We start from the raw sequence: 18,712 nt of genomic DNA, 5'->3' as shown, positions 1-18,712 counted from the left end.
TGGGAAAACTTGGATCTCTGCTGGTGCTGTTGGACGAGGAAACCAAACACATTTTTGTGATCATGATACAAATCAGCAAAAGGGCACGTGTTTGGATAAGCTTAGTGTCACTTCATGAAGAATATTTAGGCGCCAACAAATCTATCTTTGTCTTGGCATGTTACAGCTTTTGACAGTCGAAATTGAAATTTGACATCCAACGGAGTGCACGAGTAAATGAACTATGGGGTCAAAAAAGTTTCTTAAAATGAGTGCAAAAACGAGTGAATCGTTGAATTTATATCAAACAGTGGGTGACTATAAATCTCTTGAATTTCTGTAGTTTAAGATTTCGGAACTGCCAACTTATAAACCAAACAAAAAATCCATCTTCAACAGTCTCCTCCAAGTTTGATATATGATTGTGGGAGCAAATATTTTCGTCTCCAATCATAGTGCACCACGTGGAAAAAAAAATTATCTCTTAAATTAATTAATTGAACCAGTTTATCTGTCCAATTAATTAATTGGGATAAATTTATTAATTAATATGATATTATCTTTATTTAATAAGATAATATCATTAATTCAGATATTATCCTAATAAAGAGAAGATAATATCAATAATTCAGATATTATCTTCATAAAAAGAGATAATATCATTTAATTCAAATATTATCTTCATAAAAAGAGATAATATCATTAAATCAGATATTATCTAAGTCTGACTCGATCCCTACGAATTTGGGTAGAGAATAAACTCAGCATATTCTCTACGAAACCCTAGCCCCAAGGCTCTTATAAATAGATGACTTCATTCATCATTCAAGGTACATCTAAACCTACTCCTAAACCCGAGAAAAATACCTGAAGCTCTCTCTCCCTCTCTACACGGCTCCGGCCACCACACACGACTCCGGCCGCTTGGTTCACACCATACATACAACTCTGTACCCTTTGCTTAGCTATTGTTTTCCTACAAACACTCGAACTAACTTAGGCATCGGAGGGCCTTTGACCAATACTCTCTGAGTGTGGTCTATTTACTCCAGTCTTTTTTTACAGGAAACGAGGAAGAGAGATAAGGAAGATTGAAGGTTGAAGGATCTAGAAGCGAATATTCTCCCGCGAGATTATTTGCACAAACAATGATCTTCTTTGCTTAGCCCGGCCATCAATGTTAACCTTAAGAAGCTCCAAAATCGAAGGAGAGAGGTAACAAGGTTTTCACGGCTCAGTAAACATTTACCACATGAATCACTGATTCGTTTTTCTTAATTCTCTCCCAATCGATTAAGAAAGGAAATCAATCTTTAAAATTATAAAAAATTAAAAAAAACCAAGTCCAAGAAGGAGGAATTGTACTCTTAACACATAAATGCCAGTCCATCTCACAACATTAGCCGCCTCTTTTGCAGTTTTGTATTCACAGCACCCAAAATTCTGTTGATGTTTGAATCGGAATAACATATATTGTTGTCATGTGAGGCATGTAATCAGGGCGTATATAGCACACTCAAAAAATCTGGAACTAGAATCTGATCGTTCAGAAGAGTTTTCGTGGTCTGCTTGAGTGATTTATCTACCAGAGACGAGACAAGAGGCAAACAAGGATATCTAGAATCACGCACCCAAGTAGACCCATCATAGCAATCAACCAGTGTGCCAAACCTTATTTCCTCGAGATAAATGGTTTCACTGATTCTACAACTACCTGTTTTCCATGGAAAAGAAGGAATTTACATTAAATAGACTGAGTTCAAATGGTCCTACGACAGGATGCAGCATTTGACGCATATGCAAATTGCAATTGAAACTAGCGTCATTTAATATGAAAGAACTAATAGAATTTAGTGTTACTAGTGTTCTTACCCTCCCATCATAAGATAATGATGCAAAGATCCAAGGCTCGCGAGAGCTCCAAGCTAGGCCTGAAGTGTCATGTAAAAATATTTAGTTTATGATAGAAGTTCAGGTATATACCTACGGAGTTGCAGCAATTACCATAAATACTATCTTCATAGTCGCTGTAAGAGTTCAGCAATGGGTCAATCCGCCTAGTTGGTGAATCAACCAGACTGCCAAAAACATGATAAGAACGACCGGTATAATCAAGGAATGTAATTAGTCAGCACAAAAAGTATTCATGGAACATCGGGCAAGAAAACTACCTTTCAGATATTAAGCCATCATTGCTAGATGGAGAAGCCAACCACAGGTTGACAGTTGAGTCTGTACCGGAACTCTGCAATAACATATTTTTATCAGAAAAGCTTCAATTAAATAAAACATGTAAAGCAAGGTTTTTAGTCTCCTCAACAAAGTCAACATGTCCAGAGAAAGAGAGAGAACAAACCAAAATCAGCCCATCATACTCAGGGTTATACCTGACAGCCCACGTCCTGGAAACATTTCAATGGGTAACAATCAGAGCATTAAAGTTTGCAAGTATTGAAACTTCTTCAACACAAGTATGAGCATCCCAGAATTTCTGAACCAGACACTGATACACAAGGGCTCATCAAGCAAAAACATGGTTGAAGAGACCAAAATGCAACAGTACACAAAATAGTTACCAGTGTGTGTGTCCAGGAAGCTCCTGGATAGGGACCTTCGGCTTCCTAAGATCCCATATGCGTATCCCAGATTCATCTTCTGCAGTAATCTGTAAAAGTGTTAACAATTTGCAGTAAAGTAAAGGAACAAAAGGTAGTGATATGCGTCGTATTGAGAAATGAAAAAAAAAAAAAAACACTTCGTCTTGACTTGGAAGATACAAATGCATCATGTAAATCCATCCTTGTTTGTGTGAAAATGTTCTAACGTCATTTTACTAATATTGTAAATAAATATCCGTACAAAGTTGAAAGAAGATATATTTCTTATGAGATAAAAAGCACTGTTACTCATTTTCTATGCAACACAATAAACTACTAATCCATGTCTTTGTGTGAGTGCATGTGTACAGATATGCAAGTTATTTGAACATGAGCATACTCAGAGAATGGATAGAAAACTAAAATCTTACAAGCACGTGTTTCTTCTTCGGGTTATAATCAACGTTGCGGACATGAGCATGCTCAACTGAATTTGTCTTCCTGCATATAAACCAGTACTATTATTAATCAAGAAAGGATATTGTTGCCAAAACCTCAAACAAGTAACAGCCCCTGAAATAGTTTCCTTCATTCTTGGTTGATATAAAATCTAATTTGCAAGATGATGAGGCAGTCCATATAGCAGTATGGCAGTACCATGGTAGCCATTTGTACAAAATCCTTAGTTTGAGCTATTTCATTGAAGACACACTTCACATGCCAAAGACAACATGTTGTGACTATCAACTGGAACATTAGTTTGTAAGAAACACTTGGCAATACTTTTGGTTCATTATAAATTTCCACTGTTGAGAATCAATACAAAACACAAAGCCTGGAGTTGCAAATGACTAAGGACACTGTCCACAACAAAAGCTACTTGACTTATGTGCTGAATTTACCAAACAGAAAAAATAAGGAAAGAATACATGCTTCAAACACACACTCGACTTTTTAAGTTTTGGACATTCATGTTGGTCCTGATTAACAAATAAAAGCAATGCAATTACATAGTATCAAAAGAAAACATACTTCATTGTCCGCAAATCCCAAAATTGGATGGATGATTCACAAGTTGCAGCAACAGCATTCATATCATGAGGATCCCATGCACCACCAGATAAGTAGTGCATGACGCCAGCAGACTCCTGTGATTGTACCTGGACCCGGAAACAAGACCTAAATAAGAATCAGTCTGAAATTCAAAGTGATACTCCATAAACTACTAAGGCTTTTGAAGGAAAAGCTTTTAAGGTCTTAAAAAGCCCATTAGGTTTCTTATGGTAACAAGATTGAATACAAAAATTCTGTGTGAGAGAGAGAGAGAGAGGACAAACGTCCTGTCTTTTTTCCTCCCCCGGTTCCTCAATCATATCCATATTTTCTCCTTCTACAGTTCATGCATAAGTAAATTTTGATGAAACAGGAATCATATTAATTTCAAATCTTGGAAAGAGACAGAAAACTTATCCTAAAACATATACTATTACTGCAGATGATTGACAAGAGATCTCATCATGAATTCATTATAAAAATACCTGAGCAGCTTTTTTGGATAAATCTAAGCTCCACAAGGACAGATTTTCTTCATCAATGCTGATCAGCTTATCATGTCTTCCAGATGGCCACCAAAGAATGCTGTTCAATGCATATATACATTGAATAAGAGAGCCACGGAACAACATGCTAGGATCAATGAGTCCAACAGAGGACACACAGTTCATACCAAACTAAATCTCAAAACAAATAAGACGAGTTTAAGCTCAAGTTATATTCCAAGAAGTTATAACAATATAACACGTGTTACCACAATAGTACACGAGTTACTTCAAAAGTGTACATGATCCAAGAGCATTACATGAGCATCATATAAATGATTTTGTACCTTAAAACTTAATTATTAGAAGCAATGATTTATTAGTAGTCCTTTCAGTTTCATTCAATATTTTTACACGCTGTAATATACAAATTAAGAAAAAAGATAAAACTGAAATTCATGAAACGCAATTGGGAAATTAAATATGCCCAGGGATAGACGAGGGTAAGCATACTGACCATTTAATCTTGCCAACTTGTGAGTCAAGGGAGGTAATTCTTTCCAACTGAGGGGAATTCAGTTCACCATATAACTCGGGGATCTGCCATATTGCTGCTCCATGTGACTCACCTTCAAGCACATTGAACTTTATATAAAGAAAACAATCCCAATGTCCGACATACCAGATTTGCAGAGAATTGAAAGAAAAAAAATATATAGAAACGATAAATTAACAGATGATGATTTCTAGCTAGCATTATTAGCATAAACATATAGAGCAATAAGAAAAATAAAAGAGTAAACCATCCAACTAATAGTGGAAATATGTAATCAAAGTATTTTGGCAGATATACTCACTCAAAAAAGAAAAAGAAAAAAAAAAGTCCAAAAAGTTTTGTTGAAAGGTTAATATTTGGATTTCAACACTCAACCAGCCATCGTTGTTTATATTTGGATTTCAGCAATGCAATTGACAAGCTTATCCTAATGGGTTCAAATACCAAATTAAGAAGCAATCAAATTCCCAATTCTGACTTTATGGACCACAGAACCACAAAAATATGATCCAGCTTCATGCATTACTAACAAATCATTCACAATATGGCAATGCATAAGCATCAGGTTGAGCGCCAATCATATTGCAGCAACACAAAAGGTGGGACAAACAAATAAATAAATAAATAATAAGAAAACAAAAATGGAGAATAAATTACCCGTAGAATAAACAGTAGAGAAGATGCGCTGGTCGAAGGGACAGGAAGCAAGGTCCCAGATCTCGTTGGGGTGCGAAAACAAACCCTCGCATACGAGTTCGGTTCCATCCGAAGAGAGCCGAATCAAATGCACCTATTCAATTTCAATCCCATTCATTAGATTAAAAGATCCAGATCCAGAATGCGAACTCCCATTTTATATATTTATTTATAAAATTTGTGGAAGACGAAGAAGGTGAACCTCATTTTCTTCTTTGAGACTGAGAGTGCCGGTGATGAAGCTAGTATGATCTGTGTCACCTTTAACATCTGATATACATCTAGCCTGGACCTCTCAGAACATGGGGATAGAGTTACAATCAGAAATTCAGAATCAGAGGGTTTATGAATTTGGGAAAGGACAAAAAGAAGAAGAATGGAATTGACCTGGTATTTCAGACCATATCCGATGCCCGACGATCCTCCTTGCATGGCTGCTGCTGCTGCTGCACTGCCTGATTACACCACCACAATCTTTGTGGACTTGTTGCATGCAACCCAACCCCGCGCTTACAACACCGACTGACAGAGATTGATTCCTGCATTTCACAACGGCCAATTACCAAACAAATACCTTCCATTTTTCATTTTTTTCATTATTTCATATTCCATTGTGGGCTAATTCGTAAAACCAACGTAGAAGCCCAACATGAAATGTTGAAGAGTTTGTTCCATGTTTAAGTCAAACCAAAGCCCGACAAGCAGAAAACATTTGTAAGCCCAGAGCCCAACAAGCCACACTAGCATCAAATAAAAGACCAAGAAAACCCAGCCATAGGAGTGAATAAAAAGTAGAGAGAAAACGCTAGGTCAAAGATAAACAGCGGTCTCTGCAGGATAAAGGACCTATGAGTTGCTTATGCTCTTCAAACCTTTTACTTTTCCTTCGAGATACTCTTTCTTCTTGTGAATTATTATCTAATATATGTGCAAAAATAATTTATCAATTACACAAAAAGAAGCAATTATACACACATATCATCTCCGCCCAATAACATAATGACACATCAGATAATTTTTTCACATATCATAATATTATTGGTCAAGAATAATAGAATAATGTTATTTACGTTATAAATAAGTTTTTTTCCCTACTTACATGATAACAAGGGAAATATTTTTCTAAATAAAACCACCATGCCAATATTTCTTTAGGTAAAAAAAATCATTTCTTTCGTTTAATATGGAAAAAATTAGAATTGAAATCATCGAATATCACATAATTATCCTCTAAACCTCATGAGACTCACACCAAAAGTCCTTGCCATCCTCCTTCACACCCAAAAGAGAGTTCAGGAAAGGAAAAAGGAAATAAAAAAATTGTGATTAAAGTTCAGGTGAGGAGTAAACCCAAAGTCACCCAATTTTCTCTATGTGCGCGAATTGGGTGGGAATGGAAAAAATTGGATCCAACATCATCTACAAGAGAAGGAGGTAAAGAGGAGTTCCTTGAGCATCAGAGAATGATGGCCAAGTATTTCACAAAATGGTTTTCCGATCTTGATTGGCGGCTACTTCTGTTAGTCATCCCTCCCCTCTTTTTTATCGTCTTCCTCTCACTCTCATCTTCTTTTTCTTACTCTCCCACCAATTTCCCCCTCTCTCCGTTTGCTCCCATTCGATCTTTCCTTCGCGGCCGTGCCTTCCAGTTCCAGCAGCCGCCCCTCAACATAACAACCCTAAACACTCTCAATTCTACAACTAGTGAGTCCAATCGGAATGGGACCGACGAGTCGTTGAAGAAGCGCAAGGATGACGATTTGCATCGGTCCAGAATAGCCGTGTGTTTGGTTGGTGGGGCCCGGAGGTTCGAGCTCACGGGGCCGTCCGTCGTGGACAAGATTCTAAACCAATATCCGAATTCCGATCTTTTTCTGCACAGCCCTATGGACCCCAACGCCTTCAAGTTCTCGCTCCTCAAGGCCGCCCCTAGGATCGCCTCCGTCAGAATCTTCCACCCCAAACCCATGTTCGAGACTGAGTTCCAGCTCCGAGTCCTAACCGCTCACAACTCGCCCAATGGCATTCAGGTTTTCTTTCTCACTTCTTGTCCCCTCTTTTCTTTTCTTTTTCCTTTTTTTTTTCCTCAAAAAATTATAATAAATATTTACTGATTAATGTGATTAATATTTGATTTATGATAGTTTTGGCATGTATACAGTATCTGAATTTGATGAACAAAGACAAATTAACGATGAATTAATTTGGGTTTGTTGACCAAAAACCACAAAGAAACGAACGTGTCTAATCGTCGTATCTGTTGCTTTTGTAAATGGGAATTGGGAGTAACGCGTTTGCATTTATTTCTTCTTGCTGTCGTTTTAGTTGTCTATTCCCATTTTTCTTGCTACCATAGCCATTTAAAAGTAAAATTTGAAACTTTTTTTTTTTTCAAATTAATTCATTATTGTATTTCAAGTTTTTTTTTTTTTTTTTTCATTTTTCTCCGCCAAATAATTCAAAAGTGTTTCGCACACTTACCAATATTAAATGTTTCAATAAAGTCGTATGAGGTCACTGTTGTTTTTTAGTTTTTTTGTTAAGAATTTGTTATACATTTCTAATCTCGGCTCTTAAATTACATTTAAAAGACTAACAACACTTTTAATGAATCTACAATCAACTGCAAAAATTAGAATTACGTAACCGATGAATGTGCTTGTGTCTGTTATCTTAATTTCTGGGTCATGTGTTGACAATGTGTATGCAGGGCCTTTTGCAATACTTCCACCTGGTGGAAGGCTGCCTAACTATGATCCAAGCATACCAAACACAAAACAACTTCATCTACGACTGGATAGTCCGAACCCGAGTAGACGGCTACTGGAACGCCCCGCTCCACCCTAAACACTTTGTGCGGGGACAGTACCTGGTCCCTCCGGGCTCCAGCTTCGGCGGACTCAACGACCGCTTCGGAGTTGGCGACCTCAACAGCTCCATAGTCGCCCTGTCGCGCCTCTCCCTCATTCCCAAACTCGACGCGGGTGGGTTCCGCCAGCTCAACTCGGAAACCGCCTTCAAGGCCCAACTCACCACCCAAGGGGTGCCATACGTCACTAAACAACTCCCCTTTTGTATCGTAACGGACCGCCAATACGGCTTCCCACCAAGCCGTTTCGGAGTGCCAGTGGCGTCGCTGTCAAGCCCAGGCCCATTGAGCGGGGCCAAGTGCAGGCCCTGCAGGCCTGTGTGCCAAGGCCCTTGCGTAGCGGATGTGATGCTTAGCCTGCAGAGAGGGTGGAGCTGGACCCCCTGGGCCAACGGCACGCTCCAGCTTTGTGATGCCCATGGCGCATGGGAAAAGGGTTGGCAGAACACATTTGACCGAGTTGCTGGCCGGAAATTCGCTGCCGAGCGAAAGCGAGTTTTGGGGTTGACGGTGAAGCAGTGCATTGATGATTTCAACCAAATGAAAAACAAAACTGCTAACTGGGAGGCACCGCCAGTGGACGAGATTTGTAGCATTGGGGTGCTTGCGCCACCCCACTGAACAAAAATCCTGCCTGGCTCGATAACTTTTTCTCTTCTGTTCAACGATAGGGTAAAGAAATATAGAGAGTAATTTTGGATTCGTAAATTCTCTTATTTTAATGATATAGAATATTGTTAGGACAGAGCATCTCTACTCTACATGTGCTTCACAATTCAAAACTTGTACAACTTACGATGTGATTAGGTTTTTTTAATGGAATTTTGGGATTTCTTAGTCTCTGTCTTGTTGGGTTTTCTTGGGTTTAAGGCTTGAAGCCAAAAAAATACATTTTTTGTGGAGAATTTCCGATGGCCGTGAAATATTTATCTTCCTGGGACGCCTCAGTCAGTGGCACAGAAGCCCTTCTTCACTTATGATTTCGCCACTTATAATATGGTAAATGGCTGAGTACCCTTTGCGTGTGGCCCAATCAAAAAGGCCGTGGTAAATGGCTACAACTTAAACACATACACCAAAAACAACAAAAACCACTAGTATGTATGAGTACGACTATGTAGTGGCTCTTCGAAAACAAGTTTTGAAATTTATTTATTTATTTCACATGGAAATGGAAATGGAAAGAGGGGTAAATTGAAATATATAGTAGGCAGATGCAGTGCAATATACTGATATTGTACTACTTACTGAATATAGGTTTGGCCAGTGATATCAAGGTCTCGGTCGCCGGTGGATGCTTGGGGGGTCGGGTGGTGGCTTCATCAGGTCCGTCAGCACTCTGCGTCTCACTGGCCGGTGGCTTATTTGCCGCTATTTCAATTTCACCCTCGTCTCTACCGTACATTCCACCACCGTAGGCTTCATATGTTAGTGGCTTCGTCCTTGATCCGTCTTCCTTCTCTTTCTGCTTTACCTCCTCCCTTCTCTGCTTCGCCCTCTCCTCTTCCCCTTTTGGATGATGATCATCATCCATTATTATTAATTCATCAAATCAAATCTTTCTATCTACTCTCTCTACTTACTTGAAATCGATAAAATAAATACTGGACCAATCCACCGCATGTCCTGAAAATTAATAAAATAAATACTGACATAAATGTGACACATTCTTGGTTGTTATAATAAGTAAATAAGGACCCATGAGTGTAGTTGGTTGTTATAATAAGCAAACAAAGGAGCCATAAGTGTAGTGGTTTAGAGCAATTGTTATTTTAGGAAAGGTCTTGAGTTTGAGTCATAGTATTCGTGTAGTGTCTGTGTGAATTTAGTATATTATTGTTCATCTTAATAGAAATTTTTTTCAAAAACTAATAAATAAATAAATAAAATAAGATACCTTTCTATTCTACATCGTGAGGTGACTTAACGCCACTGTGTATAATCTAACGGTATGTGTTAAGTTTATCGTGTGAAATACAATACAAGTGGACCCTATAAAGATGTCCCTCAAATAAGCTTATTTCAAAAATTCTTCAATGAAAGATATATATATATATATATATATGTATATGTATGCTAAGCCTACCGTTTGACAAAATATACTTGATCATCCATATGCTAAGCCTATATGTACCATCTTCACTTCACGTTGCCGTTATACATAATCAAATAATGCCTAATGGGAAGGATGGGAGTCATGACTCATGGCCCGTCGTGGGACACGGAATTTCTGACTTAATTTCGAATTCTTGTGTAAATACAAAATGAACATCCATAATCATTATTTGACATCTTATTAGGCATGTCTGTCATGTCTGGATGCCAATGGTATGAGCATGCAAGTTGCAACGCTGCGTTTGGAATTCCAAAACTAGGGGAGGCCATCTAGCTGGTGAAATATTATTTTATTTAACTTCAATTATTAAGAGCTAAGGACGTTGCAATGGACCGTAGACACACCCCAATTTATGACTGACTCTGACTGCCAGCGTTTCTTATTATTTTTTTCTTCTTAAAAAGTTGCAAAGAAAAAGAAAAAGAAAGATTGAACTGACCACGTGGAACTGTTCCCTCTCCCACACCACATGATTCGTTGAGGGAGTAGACTGTGGAGTAGAAGGAAGAAGATATAAAAACAGCTAAGCGATCAGCTGTATGATTAAGTTAACTTGCCCATACATACAATAGATCATCAATTCATCCAATGAATAATATTATTCATTATTATTGATTATTGATCATCCACATACACAGTATATATATACACTTCGATCTCAACAACGTTCTACAAATTAATACAGCCTGTACGTACGTAAGTCGAAGACATTATGACAGGCGTTTTCCGGCGGTCGCTTTCTTTCCCCAACAAAATCATTCCAAATAACCGTCAGGCAAAAGTGCGAGCACCCATGTTGTCTCATCACACCAGATCCATCAGTCTCCCAACCAGATCTCACCCCTTGATTTCCCAGCTCAAGGATCACATCGCTCACCTTCAATCATGGGCGACGGCCTCTTTCTCCTTCTCTGATTGGCTCTGCCATGGCTTGACCCGCCTCAGAGACTTGCACCACTGCCTTGACGACACTCTCCGCCTTCCTCAAACCCAAGACTCCCTCCGCCGCCTGCGCTCCCACTCCGCCAGCTGCTGCTGGCTCGACAACCTTCTAGACCAATTCCTTCGCTTTGTTGACGTCTATGGAATCTTCCGTACCTCAGTTTTCGCTCTCAAACAGGACCACTCTGCAGCTCAAGTCGCTTTGAGGAAGAGAGACGACTCCCAGATAGCATTGTACGTCAGAGCTAGAAAGAGAATGGCCAATGAAATGATCAACCTTGTCAACGCAGTTCGTTGTATTGTTGGAAGGCCAGGACCGGCAGCCGCGCCGTTGGAGCATGTCGGCGATAGTAATTACTATACTACTAGTAATATTGTTGATCATGAGCTGGCTGGGGTTATGAGCGAGGTTGTTCAAGTGACGGTGATGGTGTCTCTTGCCCTTTTTAACGGAATCGCTGCAGCACTCTCATCAGGCGGCCCAACAACGTCATTATCAAAATCGAACATCTTGTCGTCAAGGTGGTCGTGGATTATATTATTTTCAATGGGTTTGATGAGGTGCAAGGAGGCCGTTGAGGATGGCGAGTATCATAGTAGGATTATTGATAAAGTAGTACAAGTCAATAATATTGGAGTTGAGAGCTTACGAAATTTAAGAAAGAAAGGAGAAGAAGAGGTGAAAATAACATTGAAGAAAATGCAGGAACTGGAGGTCTCTATCGCCGCCATTGAAACTTGCTCTGAAACAGTTTTCAGGAGTTTGATTTACGCAAGGGTTTCGCTGCTTAACACTCTCACCCTACTCTAAGTTTGGGATTCATTAATTTCTTGTGTAAATTACAGTCGACCAATTGCTTGCCTATTTCTTCAAATTAATTAATTATATTAGTTGTATTTTCTATACTAGAAATTAAGGAATGTTAACTATTTTTCCTTGTTGGGATGTTCTTGTTCTTGTCATTTTTAATTTGTGTATGTCGAATTAATAGAATTGTGTGGTGTATATTGGCAAAGGGATGAGAAAGAAAGAAAGAATATCATTCCCGTTGAAGATTGATGAAAAGATTAATGCTCGACAATTAATCAATAATGGACCCTTCACCCTTGTAATTAAGCATAATGCATGCCCCATCAACTTTCTCTTGTTCTGTATATGTGTGTGTGTGCGCAATATTCTCCACCGTCATTGACAGCTGATTTTAGCTAAGGCTACAGCAAAGCAAAGAAATATGCATGTTTTCCTTCTTCCAAACCAACGCACGCACACGCACACATGTATAAATATATAGAGAGGTAAGGGGTATCTATGGTCCCTAATTATTCCCTAGCTAGCTAATTAGCTAATACTAATAACTAATGTGCGTGTGTCACATACCCGATGATTAGCGAATGACTAATTATGTGAAAAAGAGGGAAAAAGCGTAGTGCACGAATTTTCAAGTTAATTATTGAGGTAGCTCTTTTAATTTTCCGGGTCCATATTGTTATGTTTCTGAGGTTGAATGGGAGGCAGATTTTTACTCATTGCAGTTGTGCTAGCTATAAAGAAAATATAAATATTCAAGAAAAAAAGAAAAGAGAAAAGAAAGGGCGGGGCAGTTTGAATCCAATCATCATTAAGTTAACTAACAGGCTGAAAGTAATGCGTAGATTTTGGCATGGGCTGCCCAGGATTGATGACCATGGACTTGACTGGATACGTGACTCCATTGTAATTTGTATATTGGACTCTTAAGTCTTAACCAACCAATGCATTATGCTCTCGTCTCGTTCAGAAACAAATCCGCATTTTCTGTGACAATTGTAGTCGATCCTCCCTCTTGGCTCTTGGCTCCTCTCCAATCCAATGATGTTTTTTTTTTTTCTTGAAAGGATCGACATGGGATGGGTGGAGGAGAGGTAGAAGAAAGTGTGGCTTTACCTAAACCCTAGAAATGCATAGATTATGGGATTCAATATCAAATCAATACATGTAATCGTACACACAGAGAGGGTCAGGGACCATGTCTTCTGGTTCTTTTTTCTTCTCTCCTGGTCGTCTCCGTACGTCTCCCTACCCCCACTTGAAAAGCAAAGCATAAAAGTGAGACACGAACAGAATCAGACAAAGTTGATCCAGTTGGAATTGCACCACCATATCCATCCCATATATTATGATATGAGAATATGCCGCTGCAGCAGCATCTCCTCCTTTTATGAAAGATATCTTCATCAGATTCAAGAATCTAACCGCTTTTTAAAACATCACTAGCAGAGCACTCTTTGCTACCTTGACTTCATATGCTTTACTATTAGACCTACCTACCTACCAATCCTGGTTATTTTGAATTATTTCCTTTCCTTTCCTTTCCTTACCAAATTTGCTTCTACAGTTCCACATGCATGCCATAACGGTTACTTACCATAATTTGTCATTAATTGGACATCATAATTCATTATTTGACGCTTTTCCCTATTTTCTCTTTTTCGCAGAAACCTTTTACTCATGAATCATCTTTCTTTGTTTTGAACATGAAATTAAAAGAAGAAAAAAAACATACCTTTTTTATTTTAAGCAGTTTTCAAATGTATCATAATGCAAAATGGATGGCCTTCAACATCAATCCCATTCCTGTTTCAATGAGTATGAGTGCAGATAAGAGCATCTCCAACCGATGTGTCAAAAGTGGCACATAGATATTTAACGGCTAGAAATAACATTTCACATTACTCCAACCGATGTGTCAAAACTGATGTGGAATGAAGGCTAGAGGTTGATATGTTATTTTTGACATATCAAAAGCAAGATGTCAAATGAATATTTTATTATTATTTTTCTTTTCTTTTCTTTTTAATTAAAATTAAATCAACACTAAAATGTAATAAAATAATAATTTAATTTGACATATCGGGTAGAGTGTAAAGCTGTGTAAGATGTGAAATTACCACATTTGCTATCAAATTTAAATTTGATGTTTGGTATTTAATATCTCTCTTGGAGATAGAAGATAAAAAGAAGGCAACAATGCAAAGAGACGTTAAATTTTCCTGCCTCGGCCTCGACAGCCTCGCACACAAACACACACAAAATTAAGGAAGGAAAGATAATTAAAACTCACGCGCATACCCATAAAAATGCCAAATTACCAATTAAGCCTCCTTTATCTACTTAAGTTGTGCACTCTGAAAACCCAAAACAGAGAAAATCAGAGAATGTTGTTGGCCTAGTATCCCGCAGCGCACTGTCTTCCTAATATTTATTTCATTTGGTAAATTATTTTATTCACTCTCTCTGTCTCTCCCTTTCAGTGTTGTGTCAAGACTTGTGAACATGGGGTGCGCTGCCTCAAAGGTGGAGGATCTTCCGGCGGTGGCTTTATGCCGAGACCGGTGCAAGTTCCTGGAGGAAGCTCTCAGCCAAACCCAAGCCATGTCCGATGCTCACGTGGCTTACTTGGCCTCCCTCAGGACACTTGGCCCCGCTCTCCACCGTTTCTTCGATGATGTTAATACCATTCAGAATCATTGTAATTGTAATGGACCACCAGAATCAGAATCAGAATCAGAATCCGACTCGGCCTCGCACCTCCAATTCTCTTCCGACTCCGAATCCGAAACCGAACTCAAGGGCCCCCGTAAACAGTCGGACGAAGCGCCAACTCCAGTTAATGATGGTGATGAATATTACAGGAATTTAGGCGGCGGCTTGGCTTCCAAACCCCCTCCTCCGCCACCGTCTCCAATCAGCTCCACGTGGGATTTGTTTAATTTCTTTGACGCCTATGACAGGGAGAGATACTCACCATCCCCGCTTTATTCTTCTACTCATTTGGAGCCTGAAGAAGCTGCTACTCCTGCTGCTGACAAAATCAAACATAAAAATATTAATATTAATAATGACATTGGACAGCAGGAAGAACAACAGACTAGGCCGAAAGAGAAGAGTAAGAAGACGATTCATTTGGCCACGTCTTTCGAACACAACAAACAGAACGAACAGAACGAACGGGGTGTCTCCGCAGAAGCAGAGGCCATGCGAGAGCTTCACTTTCTGTTTGACAGAGCGTCTGAGTCCGGCAATCAAGTTTTGAAGTCGCTGCAGTCTCACCATCACACAATTTCTCTACATCAGGGTATAATCTCTCTTTTTCTCTTCCTTTCCAAATAAAATAAAATAAATTTTAATATTAATAACTAATTTGATGCGCTCGTTTTGGAGAAACAGAGTATGGCTTTGGTAACCATGAAGGCTTGGGGATGAGCTCACAGAGCCTATCTTACACTCTGAAGACGCTCTTCTTGTGGGAAAAGAAACTTTACGGCGAAGTCAAGGTACGCTTAATCTGTCATGGGGTGTCTTTTTTTAAGGCTTTTGAGCATATTCGTCTGCACTTGAGTTTGTTGTCAATGTCATTTATGATTTTATACATCCTGCTTGCTTATAATGAAATGAATTAGGCTGAGGAAAGATTGCGCGTAACGCATGAGAAGAAGAGTCGAATGCTGAAACAATTGGAACACAATAAGGCCACCGCTGAGTCTCCTAAAATTGAATCTGTTCGGACTGCACTTCGCAATGTTTCAACAAAAATGAAAATTGCAATTCATATTGTTGACAAAATATCAGTTACCATAAACAAGTTGAGGGACGAGGAGTTGTGGCCGCAGATTGTTGAATTCATTCACAGGTACGTACCACGCGTCTGTCTGATTGATTGAATTCTGTTTTGAATGAGGAGTAGGTACAAGTCATACAAAATGTCCCAATATACTACACATCATGATCATGTGGTATGGATAATTGACTTGTTGTGCAGATTACTTGGAATGTGGAAAGGTATGGTCGAATGTCACAAGAGTCAATACCAAGCAATTGCGGAAGCCTCCAAGGGTTTGGATGCAATTGCAATATCCAACGCGAAGTTGAACGGTGTGCATGATCTTGAAACCGCAATTCAACTCAAGTTAGAGCTTCAAAACTGGAATGTATGCTTCTCCAATTGGATTGCCACCCAAAAGGGGTATGTAAAAGCATTAAATGGTTGGCTTCTCAGATGTCTTCTACAGGAACCATCACCGCAGTCAGATGAGGAGGGTGATGCAGCAGAAGTAGTACCTCTGTCTCCTGGTAGACTCGGTGCACCCCCAGCTTTTGTGATATGTAATCAGTGGTCTCAAGCTATGGATAGACTCTCAGGGAAGGAAGTTATTGAAGCTATCCGGGGATTTTACACTCGTATACATTTGCTTTTAATGGAACACCACGTTGATGCAGAAACATTGCTGCAAAGAATGGTAATTGAAAACAAAGATGTAGCAAGGAAACTAAGACTTGTGGAGGAGGGGAAGGAGGAGGAGGAGGAGCAAAGGATAATGCAAAAGGTGCTGATGCGAGGTAGAGGAAAAAAGAATATTATTGGTTTGAGTTTGCAGGCAGCACAAGAGGAGGGTGGAGAGAGAGAGTATAATAATAGATCAAGGAATCTAGTATGGGATCTGAAGCAGACATTAATGGCCATGGAAAAATTCACTGCAAACTCACTGAAAGCATACGAAGAGCTTGATGCACACATTGTACAAGTCAACAGCCCCGGCCTGTGTGTCTGAATAATTACAAGTCCAGGACTTGTTTCTCCTACGTAGTATGTACTTTATAAATTAGAATTACCTAGAGTCTTACTTTCTGGCATGTAATCTTCCATGATCCATCTAGATTCTAGAGGCTTGTTCCTGAATCTGGAATCTAGTGATGATTATTTATTGTAATAGAAAATTAGGTGTGTGGTTGTCCCTCCCTAGCTAATTTCTTGATATCAATTAATTGCATTATATTTGTTGCAATGGGTGCGTGCTTAATTAAGGTTTTGTTCATGATATATATATATATATATATATATATATAACATAAGATTAAGGGCCTGGAACCTGGAAGTACATAAAATACATGGTGCCTTTGAAGTTGATCATGTATAAATGTGAATCAAGAAGAGTAGAGGGGGAAATTTTGAGATGCCAAGATTGCTGAAAGACAAAACGAATTGGTTCAATTATTTGAAACTACCTACTGATGATTAAAAGGGAACTTTTATTACATACAAATTACAATACAACAAGGCAGACTAAAAGCCTTCATCTGTGCCAATGGGTTCCCACCACAATGGTGGTGGCTTCCCCCTTACCCCCATGGCACTCCAGTTCGAACCCCAGGGTCGAAGACTTCCCTTTTCTCCCATGGCACCCCACTTTGAACCCAAGGTCGAACTCTAATGTTAAAAAAAACAAAAACAAATACTTCATCCGTCTTTTTGCATATTTTGATTTAAGACTGACTATATAATATATCATATGTGCTATGACTCTATGACTCTATGAGAGCGACTGAGAAGGTTGCTTTGACGAATAGCATAAATAAATAATTAGACTGGTTTTTAGGTCTAATGGTCCTTGAATTTTGACATGATTCACATTTTGGTATCTCAATTTCCAAAATAGTTTATGTGGTCCTTCAACTTCAATTTTGTTAAGACAAATGGTCATGGATTAATTTTATTATCTTTTCCAATAAATCCAAGGGCAAAATGATCTTTTTGTATTATTTTTAATTTCTACTATCTGAATATTCCTTTCACACCTTAAAAAATAAAAAATAAAAAATAAAACTAAAAACTTAAAAACCTTCTTCCTATCATCGCCATAGTAACAACAACCTCTCCAACCCAACCCACTGAAATTTTCCTATGCACCCTAAGACACTACTCAAAAAATAAAAATAAAAAGGTGGCAACAGTCACCATTTTTTTTTTTTTTTTTTTGATAGTGAGAGTGATAGCAATTTTCAATTTTAACCCTTAATACTACACCATGTGCCATGTACATGCTCAAATTTAACAGAAAATTTTAATAAAATTAACGATAAGACTAGTGACGGCACAAGGCCCAAATTTGAGAGGGACACACAAATCTTTTATAGCCCATATATTGATGGCCCCAAAAACCACTGAATAATTGCAAACTTAAATACAAAAGTAAAGACTCATTCTTCCCAAGGAGAGCAGCCGCGTGCTATAGAGGATGAATGTGTTTTGACTTTCTCTATGAAACTGTTTACAATTTAATATTTATTCATCTCCCTCTCTTCTTGTTCTTTTTTGTTTTCTTTCTGCGATTTTCGCATCTTTTTCTGGTTTTGACCTTCTTCTTCTTCTTCTTTTCTCTCTCTCTCAAGTTAGATATGAGATCATATCTTATTAGCAGATTGTGTGATTGTGTTGCTTTAATTAGGGTTTTATTTTCCTTGCAAGTTTGAGATCTTTAATCTTGTTTATTTTTTGTTTGTATTCGGATTTTGTTTATTTTTAATTACTTCCACGGTAGTTGTCTCTATTGCTAATGATTTATTCTTTGTAGATGACTACCATCTATGTTGCACAAATTATC

General features: G+C 38.5%; 5 protein-coding genes across 5 annotated transcripts; 3 read left to right on the top strand and 2 right to left on the bottom strand.

Annotated features, from left to right (window-relative positions):
• Nucleotides 1-1,272: 1,272 nt before the first annotated feature.
• Nucleotides 1,273-5,921, bottom strand: DWA2 (DWD (DDB1-binding WD40 protein) hypersensitive to ABA 2). Its single transcript, XM_008222929.3, has 13 exons — nt 5,754-5,921; nt 5,569-5,652; nt 5,328-5,460; nt 4,632-4,743; nt 4,115-4,214; nt 3,609-3,736; nt 3,008-3,077; nt 2,556-2,644; nt 2,336-2,381; nt 2,151-2,224; nt 1,984-2,057; nt 1,852-1,910; nt 1,273-1,693 (listed from the first exon to the last, which is right to left on the bottom strand). Exons 1-13 carry the CDS (start codon nt 5,796-5,798, stop codon nt 1,652-1,654), a joined length of 1,056 nt encoding a protein of 351 aa, XP_008221151.2. The 5' UTR covers nt 5,799-5,921; the 3' UTR covers nt 1,273-1,651.
• Nucleotides 5,922-6,593: 672 nt separating this feature from the next.
• Nucleotides 6,594-9,075, top strand: LOC103321154 (uncharacterized). The gene is made up of 2 exons (XM_008222930.3): nt 6,594-7,396; nt 8,077-9,075. Exons 1-2 carry the CDS (start codon nt 6,830-6,832, stop codon nt 8,854-8,856), a joined length of 1,347 nt encoding a protein of 448 aa, XP_008221152.2. The 5' UTR covers nt 6,594-6,829; the 3' UTR covers nt 8,857-9,075.
• Nucleotides 9,076-9,351: 276 nt separating this feature from the next.
• LOC103321155 (transcription activator-like protein) lies at nt 9,352-9,835 on the bottom strand. Its single transcript, XM_008222931.3, is given in 2 exon segments — nt 9,352-9,529; nt 9,532-9,835. Coding segments are annotated over 2 exon segments (288 nt in total). The 5' UTR covers nt 9,770-9,835; the 3' UTR covers nt 9,352-9,479.
• Nucleotides 9,836-11,063: 1,228 nt separating this feature from the next.
• LOC103321368 (DUF241 domain protein (DUF241)) lies at nt 11,064-12,104 on the top strand. Its single transcript, XM_089044416.1, has one exon. The coding sequence runs from the start codon at nt 11,064-11,066 to the stop codon at nt 12,102-12,104; it is 1,041 nt and encodes a 346-aa protein (XP_088900542.1).
• Nucleotides 12,105-14,483: 2,379 nt separating this feature from the next.
• Nucleotides 14,484-17,116, top strand: LOC103321369 (uncharacterized). The gene is made up of 4 exons (XM_089047333.1): nt 14,484-15,408; nt 15,501-15,607; nt 15,734-15,963; nt 16,093-17,116. Exons 1-4 carry the CDS (start codon nt 14,607-14,609, stop codon nt 16,880-16,882), a joined length of 1,929 nt encoding a protein of 642 aa, XP_088903459.1. The 5' UTR covers nt 14,484-14,606; the 3' UTR covers nt 16,883-17,116.
• Nucleotides 17,117-18,712: the final 1,596 nt, after the last annotated feature.

Source organism: Prunus mume, linkage group LG2 (genome assembly GCF_029339155.1).
Source record: "Prunus mume cultivar Tortuosa linkage group LG2, ASM2933915v1, whole genome shotgun sequence".
Classification (NCBI taxonomy): Eukaryota; Viridiplantae; Streptophyta; class Magnoliopsida; order Rosales; family Rosaceae; genus Prunus; species Prunus mume.
This window is presented reverse-complemented; position numbering and strand designations above follow the sequence as displayed.